Below are 10,135 nucleotides of genomic sequence, written 5' to 3' on the forward strand. Positions count from 1 at the left end.
ATAGGAAGCTGCCTTTGAGATCTGTACCATCTGCTGACTGGCAGAAGCTTTCCAGGAAGGGAACATCCTCAGCACTACCTGGAGAGGTGAGTCAGGATTGCACTTCACACCTTCTGGGTGCAAAAGAAGATGCTTGTCCACTGAATTTTTGGCCCTTCCCCTCAATCCCCCTTTGACAAGAGACCCAGAATGATAACACTGTTTCTGGTGATGTCTCTCACAACCTATGGGTTACAGCAGAGGGTAAAGTGCCCACCAATTTTCATTGGTGATGTAAACTCTCCTGTGAACTTTTACCGGCCAGCAGACCATCTCATTGGTGGAATCATATCTCCAAGGTTCTTTCAAAAGCAGCAATACTTTACCTTTTCCAGTAGCCCCTTCAAGAGAATTGTGCTGTAAGTACTGATGTATTAATGGGATTTATTTCTGCTCCTAGCTACTCTCCAGTTCCTTAGATATACCTGTTTTCTGGTAGTCTAGCTTTGTGTGAAATATTTGATTTGGTTTTATCATTAGAAATCTACAGTCAAGCAATTTATATAATCATTTCATGAGATTCCCCCCAACCCCTATAATGGGTCCTTGTAACAGAATTTAAATCTGGATATGCATACGTTCCCCACAATTTTCATTTTTCCAAATTATCCATAATCTTCATCACTTTACAAGTGATTCTTAGAATCCAGCTAAAGTTTTGATTTGCTTGCAACGGTCTTCTATGTAAATTATAAAATTTTCCCATTCTTTTTTAAAGTCCTTGTCTTGGTTCCTGAGTCTCCCGGTTAGCTTTGCCATTTCAGTGTGGTCCAGAAGCTTGGCTTGCCATTCTTCCCTAATCGGGATTATTTCTTCCTTCCATCTTTGGGCTAGTAGCACACTTGCAGCTGTTGTCGGATACATAAACAGTCTTTTCTAACTGGATAGAGGGTAACTGTGTGACACACTATTTTTGCAGATGGGAGATTGTGAGGAGCTCACACGTTCTGTCATTTGCCCTTGCTGTTCAGGATATCAATGATAATCCCAAACTCTTACCAAACATCACTCTTGGCTTCAGCATGTATGATACCTGTTTTCAGGGAACAATGACTTCCGATGCCCTGATAGACCTTTTTTCTGGTGGGGAAATCAGTATTCCAAACTACAGGTGTGGAAGACAGAAAAAGCTGTTGGCTGTTCTTGAAGCGGGTGAATCTGACATCTCCACACACATTGCAAGCATGTTGGGCATCTACAAGATCCCACAGGTAAGAACCGGGTTCAGGTCCAACACACCAGGCAACATATGCCACCTAGTCAGACTGTAGGGAAAAACTTAGGATAATGTAACTGATTGTATTGCTTACCTTACATTGTACACTGCTTTGAAACATTGTCTTTCATGAGGTGAAGGGCCATATAGAAATAAATTGAGCCTGGAGCCTTTTGCATAGTAAATACAATTGTTTAATGTTCATTGAAATGGGAAATGAATAATGTGTCTGTATTGTATACTGCGAAGCAGGGCTGGAAACTTTCATTGGTTGTATCCCAAGGTGTTTAGCACATCTATGTGTATGCTAACCTGGGAGGCATCCCTATTGGGTAGGGTGCTCTTTGTTCTTAGCTGCTGAAGAGAATGGATGTGTTTTCTCTCTGTCTCTAGCAAACTGCCTGAGGCTGAATAAGGGCTTCAGTGGAGAAGAGATGGAGCTCTGTTTTTAGCTCAGAATGCAATATATTTGTAATCCACGTTATTATCCCACATACTGGGACCAGTATAAGAGTTATGCAACTAAGCGAATGTGATTCTGGTTGTTTTCAAGTTACGTTCTGTAGGTAAAGCATATTTTTGATAGAGTTACAAGCTTGGTGGATGAGGGGAATTCTGTGGACGTAGTGTATCTTGATTTCAGTAAGACTTTTGAAAACATCCCCCATAATATACTTGCAGAGAAGTTTGGGCTGGATGAGGTAACTGTTAGTGGGATTTGTAGCTGGTTGACTGAGGGTCCTCTCCTGTGTTTGATGCAGCGTGGACATGGTAATCCATGCACAGGTGACCTCAAGGCTCCATTACTGCAATGCACTCCATTATTGCCAGCATGTAACTCCACTGCTGTAAAGTGTGCTCTAGTGGCCCAATCACTGAGCTCTTTGGGGGAGTCACTGTTAGTGGTTCCCAATGGCTCAGATGCAGAGTTTGTATCCATCAGGAGACATATGTTCAGTATAAGAGCCATATGCTTATTGTTATGGCCCCAATGATATCAAACTCCAAATTGGCAGGCCACTTCGCTATTGACTTTCTGGGGCCTACTGAAGTATTTTATAATTTAATTTTATTTCAGCATAAAATAAAATTTTATTTTATTTTATTTTATTTATGTAAATCAAATTGAAGGTTGATTTGAAAATTTTACCTTCTTGGTTTTTTTGTATTGCATCTTTCGAAACGGCTTAGAGACTATTGCGGTTAGACAGTAGAAAAACTGCTTCAATATTATTCTTTTTTTAAACCCACTTGTGAGGTTTGCCCTATTGAATTTACCATCATCTTTCACATGGAAGTATCCACTCTTAGTCCTGAAAATCAAACCACCAGTCTCTCTTTCTTTCCTCACCAGCTCAGTTATGGCTTTGTTCTTAACGATAAAGCCCAGTTCCCTTTTGTCTACTGGATGACTCCAAAGCAAGACGCTCAGTACCAGGGGGTGGTCCAACTCCTCCTGCATTTCCGGTGGACGTGGGTCGGCCTCTTTGCTCCAGACAATGACAACGGAGAAAGGTCCCTGAGTACCTTGATGCCTCTGATGATCAAAAAGGAAATTTGTATTGCCTTCACAGAAAGAGTACAACATAAGACTTGGCTCTGGATACCCCATGAACTACCTGCCATGTGGAGAGAGGTCAATGTATTTGTTTACACTGCAGACTCTCAATATGGACTTTATATAATCATAGAGGTGGAATCCTTATTTCAAAGGGTACAAAGCGGGGGGAAAGTCTGGATAACCACGGGTCTTCAGAACAAATTCTCATTATGTGATACTGACTGCTTCCCGTATGTACATGGCTCTTTGTCCTTTGTAATGAAGACTAAAAAAAGGACGGAAAAGGACTACTATGAGCCAATGTCCCCAACTAGTTCAAGCTGCATGGTAAATGTATACAATTGTTCATATTCAAAGCATGCCTTGTCCCTGAGGGGCTTAACAAAATGCAGGGAGAAGGAGGATCTGCAGTTGCTGCCCCAAGAAGAAATGGAAAGGATTCAGTCGCAAGACAGCTACATCAATTACTTAAATATCCAGGTTTTGGCTCAGGCCTTAAATGCAGCATATTCATCCAGATCAAAGCGGAGTTCGATTGTGGAAGGAGGAAGAGGAGGAGGCAGGTTGGAACGTCAAAGGCTATGGTCATGGCAGGTATGTCCGTTCCATTTTGTAAAGGATTGTAAGATTTCTTACTGTCAGCCAGATTCAGTGTTGTTTTATGTTTTCTTGTGATTTTGATTCATTTGCAGTTGGTTTGCTTTTTTCAGTTTGTTGTGTTGCTGCTTTTTCACGAGTTTCAAGATTCTTGGCCTTGTGATTTTCTGGAAAGTTTCCATGGTTTTTTTTTAATGCAGCCCTAGGGCCCCCCACCTCTGCACTGGATCCCCTGCAACCCCAAGAAAGCACCAAACAATTTAACCCTGTGTTGCAAACAGTAGTCAGTAATATCCAAGGCAACACAATGACCAAATACAATGATACAATATCAATATGCACTCTTTATATAATATGAAATATATAAATCATATAAACAGAAAACTTACGAATCTCTGAAAGTCACAAATTACGCACTTTAAATGGATTCTCTTGAAAACATAAAACCAAATAAATATAAGTCTTATAAGTCTCTGAAAGTCTTTGAAGACTATGCCAGTCTCTGAAAGAAGCAATGTATCAGATTCTTATCTGGTGCAAACAGGCTATAAAGCTTTGTTCATGGCTTCCAATACTGTCGAAGTAGTTCGCAAACAGATATTGTGAACAGTGATTCCGGACATACCCACTGTTTTCGTGGAATTCTTTCTTCAGCACAGCAGAAGGATACAAAAATGCTTCATAAACTGTAAGATAATATTAAAACAATGACCTGCATATGCATGGTAACTATAATGAACTCGAAATATTATGAACTATACACATAAACTATAATGTCAAAATAACGTGAAATAAAACCAAAGGTATCCTTCTGCTGTGCTGAAGAAGATATTGTATCATTGTATTTGTTCATTGTGTTGCCTTGGATATTACTGACCCCATGAAGGCAGCCAGGCTGAATAGTTCCTGGGGTTGGGGAAGGTGGAGGCAGCACGGAAGCTGCATCTGGGAGCCCCTGCACCACCTGAAGGCAGCCTGGAGCTCCTCAGCTGAGCTGCCTGATCCCATTCCTATTTGCCTGCAAGAAGGAATGGAGGCGGGACTCTCTCAGAAGGGAGCAGGCCGGGGTGTGTGTGGCATCATCTGTTGCCTGCTTGCTTGCCACCTCGGCCCAGCCTTCCCTCACCCAGTGTTGGGCCCGCCAGATCTGGAGGAGGGAGTGATTGTTGTGGCAGCAGCAGACGGACCCAGCGCTGGAAGGTGGCAGGTGCCTGCTTGCTTGCTGCCTGGCCCGCCTTCCCTCACTAGGAAAACAGAAGTGTGGCACTCAAAATGGAAGTTATACTCAGAACAGAGCACGTTCGGCTTCCGAATAAAGTTCCAAAACCGGAACACTCATTTTTGGGTTTGAAGTGTTCGGGTTCCAAGTAGTTCGAGAACTAAGTGTAGGAATGATCGCTGGGATGTGGAGAACACTCCCGCCCGCGGGCAGTTTCAGCTGTCTGCAATATTGACCTTGGGGTGCGGAGCACACTTCCCCCTCACAGATAAAGCCACAGCTGTCTGAACATCTTGCCCTCTGTCTAACCTTTTGCGGTCTCAGTAGTTTGCCATGTCCTGTCTGTGACCTTTGTCTCTGAGACCTTTGTCTCCTTCATCATACATTGTGCAAGGGGAAAATGACGTGGTGGAAATAGGTGCCAAAATAACTTCGTACCACCCCACGATCTTGGGACTGGAGGATGTGTAAAGGTCACAGTCCAAATGTATCTGCCTGAGTTTGCATATTGTGGCAATAAAAGGAGACCCCACAGAGCTAGCTGGCAGCTTGCTTGTGCACAGGTCACCTGCATTATCAACTCCTGCCTCATGTCCTTCACTTCATCTGGCGCCCAGGTCCATGGGGCCAGTTTTACTCACTTCGCTCGGCAAGAGCTACAGACGTGTCCCTGCGTCACTTTGCTGAATTAAGAAACATCTCATTACAGCCTTGCTGGCACCCCGCACTACACTTAGATCTGTTTCTCTACCCCAAAGGTAGTTTATTCTGCTAAAGGAACTATATGTGCTGGGGGGGGGATGTGAATTGGCTTTCTAACGGATGCTAAAGTCGCCATAATAAATCAATTACATCAAAATTTAACACCATATTTAAAAAATGCAATTGGTAGTTTCCCTTCTCTTGACTCTTTTTTCCTTATAGTTTTATATACATCAAGCGAAACACCACCATTGAAGTCACCCATCATTATTACTTTATTAAACATAACCTATTAAACATTTACTTTCTCACAGGAGTGGTACCTATTTATCTACTTGCACTTCATGCTTTCGAACTGCTAGGTTGGCAGGAGCAGGGACCGAGCAACGGGAGCTCACCCCATTGTGGGGATTTGAACCGCCGATCTTCTGATCGGCAAGCCCAAGGCTCTGTGTTTTAACCCACACTGCCACCCGTGTCCCTGATTCCCCATCTAGATTCACTTTAATTGCCACCATTCTGCATCTTTTATTTTAAAGATGGTTTGGAGGTTTGGGGTCTAATTTGGGATTAACATACATCATTACCCCTCTTTTTTTATCAGAAGAAATGAATTTTTGTCCCTTTATTTATTAATAATTTTCTGTGTTGTCTTTTTATATGGGTTTCCTGCAAACAAATAATGTCTAATTTCTGTTTTGTCAAAACGTGTGCTACTTTATTCCTTTTCAATTTATTATTTAATCAATTTACATTCCATTTAAGAATTCTAAGATCCATTTTCAATTAAGTCTTGTTTACCCCTCTGCTTCCAACCCCCCTGCTGTTTGTTCTCCTCTTCCTCTTCTTCAGTCTCTTCCTTTTCTTCTGCTCCCTCCCTATTTCAAGACCTTTCTCATAATGTGTCTGAAGCACTCTGTCTTTGACATTTCTAGAATTAAAAAGGACCAGACAATCTCCTGGAAATTTCCCTTCTTCTTAGCACACAGGGATTTAACCCTGAAAGCATGATCAATAGTTTTATCTACCTCCTACTTTTGTATCTCAAGCACATTTGCAAGTGCCTCAGTTATTTTAGCCCTTATTGCTTCATCAGATTGCTGAGGAACAGACCTAAATCTTTTTTTAAAAATTAATAAGCGTACTAGGACTAGACAATAACATTTTAGACTACCATTAGGCAGCAATACATTTACAAGCTTTTGCAGCCTCACAACAAATGGAGGGAATCTCTAACCTTCCTTACAATCTTTGAGTTTCAGGGTAATCAATACCACTGGATAGTCTTCTTTATAAAATTTCCATTATGTGGTTATTATAGGGAAAAGAGGATCCTGCAATAGAAAGATGACTTTATCCTTATTAGAACTTAGTGTTTTGCCCTTAATAAAGCCATCTTGATCATTCTATCCATATTTTCCCCAACATCTTAATCAACCTTTCCTGTATGTAATAATGCGGACTTTGGTCATCCCCAAAATGCGGAAGCAGAATGAGGGAGGCGTAATAATCTATCACAGTTGCTATGAGTCCAGATGAGAGATGCTCCTCATTGAAAGAAGATAAGGATGCAAAAAATTAGTGGCCACTTAACCAACATGGGTTCTCGTTCTCTCAATGCTGGAGTTTCCTCTGTCATTCCAGCTTCATCCTTTCTTGAAAGAAGTCCGCTTCTATACTAATACTTCAGCTGATGGGCAGTACTTGGATGAGGATGGGGCAGTGGCCGCTGACTTCGATATCGTGAATCTGGTGCTGTTTCCCAACAGTTCTCTTGCTAGAGTGAAGATTGGGAGAATAGAGAGAAAGGGGTCCTCAAATATGAAGTTCACTATTAATCCGGAAGCAATTGTATGGCCCAATCTATTTAAGAAGGTATGAGAAATTATATCTGTCCTTTTATTAACTATGGCATCTGCCACGCTCTAACAACATTTTGAATAATACATATGACTGCAATCTTGTGCTCACTTCCCTGCAGCTAAGTCCCACTGAGCTTAATGGGACTTGCTCTTGAGTAATCAGGTATAACCTTTAATCCAAAGGCACAATTGCTACTGACACTTTCTCCTTGGTGCTCAATTTCTTTATGTCTAGACGGCGCCTCGTTCCAGATGCACCGAAAGCTGTCTCCCAGGATTTGCCAAAAAGGTTCAGGAAGGGAAGCCGCCGTGCTGCTATGATTGTGCTCCCTGCTCAGAAGGGACCATCTCCACTCAGGAAGGTAGGGGAGGATCTCAGAGGAAAGGACCTTGGATAGGACGATGGGGCTAATTTCTGAGTCACTCCAAACATGATGTTAGTAATGGCACCTCATGAATGAAATACCCTCTTCAGGGAGGGCTCCCCTGTTCCCACCCCCAGCACCAGGAAATTTTATCTGCCCATGTGCTCAAGCATGTAGAATTAACCTGTATTTAATGATGGTAGCTTTTCTACAAAATTTTGATTTGTGGTTTTTATAGTGTTATTTTCTCATTTCTCATATTGGCTTCTACTACATAACCCATATAATTTTAGAGATGGAGAGGTGAAACATCTTTGAAATCCAACCATTAAGCACTAAAGATTAACTCATATGAAACCTCAACGATATAAGCACTGCTCAATAAAATCAAAGCCACCTGTTTTAAGAGAAGCCTGTGGGAATGAGTTTGTGGATTGAGACTTTTCTAGTTGTGAATGTTTGCCTCTCTCCTTCCGTACAAAACAACCTTCTTTCCTGATTTCTCCCATATGCCCAACTTTCCTCAGAATTAAAACAGCATAAGACCATTGTAGGAGTGTGACTGATATTAGGATACTGAAGTGTCTTTTCCTCTATGCAGATGCTGATGAATGCACTAATTGTCCAGAAGATCAGCATCCAAGTGAGGACCGAGATCGATGTGTCCCCAAAGCGATCATCTTCCTGTCCTATGAGGAATATTTGGGGAGCCTCCTAGCTTCCTTTTCTCTCTTCTTATCCTTAACCACAGGCTTTGTGTTAGGAGTCTTCATTAAATACAAAGAAACTCCCATAGTCAAAGCCAACAACAGGGACCTCTCCTACATCCTCCTCATCTCTCTCCTGCTTTCCTTTTTGTCCTCCTTCCTCTTCATCGGCCAGCCTAGGAAAGCCACCTGCCTTCTTCGCCAAACAGCATTCAGCAATATCTTCTCAGTTGCTGTCTCTTCTGTGCTAGCAAAAACCATCACTGTGGTGCTGGCCTTCCTGGCCACAAAGCCAGGGAACAGGATAAGGAAATGGCTGGGGAAGAGTCTGGCCAACTCCATTGTCATTTCCTGTTCCAGTGTCCAAGTTCTCATCTGCACCATTTGGCTTGGGGCCTTTCCTCCATTCCCAGATTCTGACATGCATTCCCAGCTTGGAGAAATCATCCTGCAATGCAATGAAGGGTCTGTGTTCATGTTTTATGTCTCCTTCAGCTACATGGGCTTCCTGGCCTCCATCTGCTTCACAGTGGCTTTCGTGGCCAGGAAGCTGCCTGGGGCCTTCAATGAAGCCAAGCTGATCACCTTCAGCATGCTGGTCTTCTGCAGCGTTTGGGCCTCCTTTGTGCCCACCTACCTGAGCACCAAGGGGAAATACATGGTGACCGTGCAGATCTTCTCTATCTTGGCTTCCAGTGCTGGGCTTCTGGGCTGCATCTTCATTCCCAAGTGCTACATTATTGTACTGAGGCCAGATCTGAACTTGAGAGAGCACCTGACAAGAAAAAGCTAAACATGACATTTGATTCTTAGCCTTAAGGATATCATAGAATCATAGAATTGTAGAGCTTAAAGTCCCCACCAGAATCTAGACCGGAATGACAGCTAGTTGTTGTGATTTTAAAAAAAAACCTGGATCCACGATAGCATTTTCCTTAAGGTTCCAGTAAAATCCAGAAATATGTGTGTGTGCATGTGTACATATTCTTATTATTTATTGAATTTATATACCGCCCTATACCAGGAGCTCTTGGGGCGGCTCGCAGAATAAAATCAAGTGGCTTTGGGTTAAACCACAGAGCCTAGGACTTGCCGATCAGAAGGTCGGAGGTTCGAATCCCTGCGACGGGGTCAGCTCCCATTGCTCGGTCCCTACTCCTGCCTGTTATTCTAAAGCAGCAATGCGGCAGCAAGCAAAGGCTATAGCAGCCAAGTCTGCTGCTTGTGGCTGGAAAGCCAAACAGGAAGTTTGTGACTGTTGCCATGGGAACAAAGGGGCAGTCCATTCTGTACTGAGCACCGGATGTTAGCTCAGTGGGTTTGTCATATGACCTGTGCTGGAAGTACATGGGTGGAGTTTATTCTAACTGCTGATGAGTGCAGACATGTTTTCTCTGTACTGAAGTAAAAGACAGGAATAAAAGATGTAAATAGATTTCTGTCTGCTTCTTTCCCCTCCCTGGGGACACCAAAGGGGAGAGAGGAGCAGTTGGTGTGTTTTCCTCACAGCCTGAGGAAAATCGCCGGAACGGACCTCGCGTATGTTTTATCCTGCCGGGAGTCGCCGGAGGGAGGTCTAAAGAATTCAGCCGGTGCCTGAACAGATAGGCACATACCTCAAGACGGGCTAGAATTCCAACAGTGGTAGCAGACGCCGGTTGCTGTTTTCATCGACCTCTGCATCAAGGAGTGGCCTCCATGGAAGCCTGAGGTGAGAAGCTGATCCTCTGCAGCCAGAAGCTGAACAGAAGGAAAGACAGCCAAAGCAACGGAGCCCAGGTATGAGTTTTTCGGGCTTAGAAGTGTGAATGCAGATTGATTCATTCTCTGCTTCGAGGGAGAAACGTTTGGCAAAACAGCTCCAGTC

At 43.1% G+C, this 10,135-nt stretch overlaps 1 protein-coding gene across 1 annotated transcript; it reads left to right on the forward strand.

Annotated features, from left to right (window-relative positions):
- Positions 1-2,830: 2,830 nt before the first annotated feature.
- Positions 2,831-9,061, forward strand: LOC309362692 (vomeronasal type-2 receptor 26-like; the record flags this gene model as incomplete). Its single annotated transcript, XM_081898384.1, has 4 exons — positions 2,831-3,410; positions 6,979-7,209; positions 7,432-7,558; positions 8,163-9,061. Exons 1-4 carry the CDS (start codon positions 2,880-2,882, stop codon positions 9,059-9,061), a joined length of 1,788 nt encoding a protein of 595 aa, XP_081754510.1. The 5' UTR covers positions 2,831-2,879.
- Between the last annotated feature and the right edge of the window lie 1,074 nt (positions 9,062-10,135).

Source organism: Podarcis melisellensis (assembly GCF_964234715.1).
Source record: "Podarcis melisellensis genome assembly, chromosome: 2".
NCBI classification, from domain to species: domain Eukaryota; kingdom Metazoa; phylum Chordata; class Lepidosauria; order Squamata; family Lacertidae; genus Podarcis; species Podarcis melisellensis.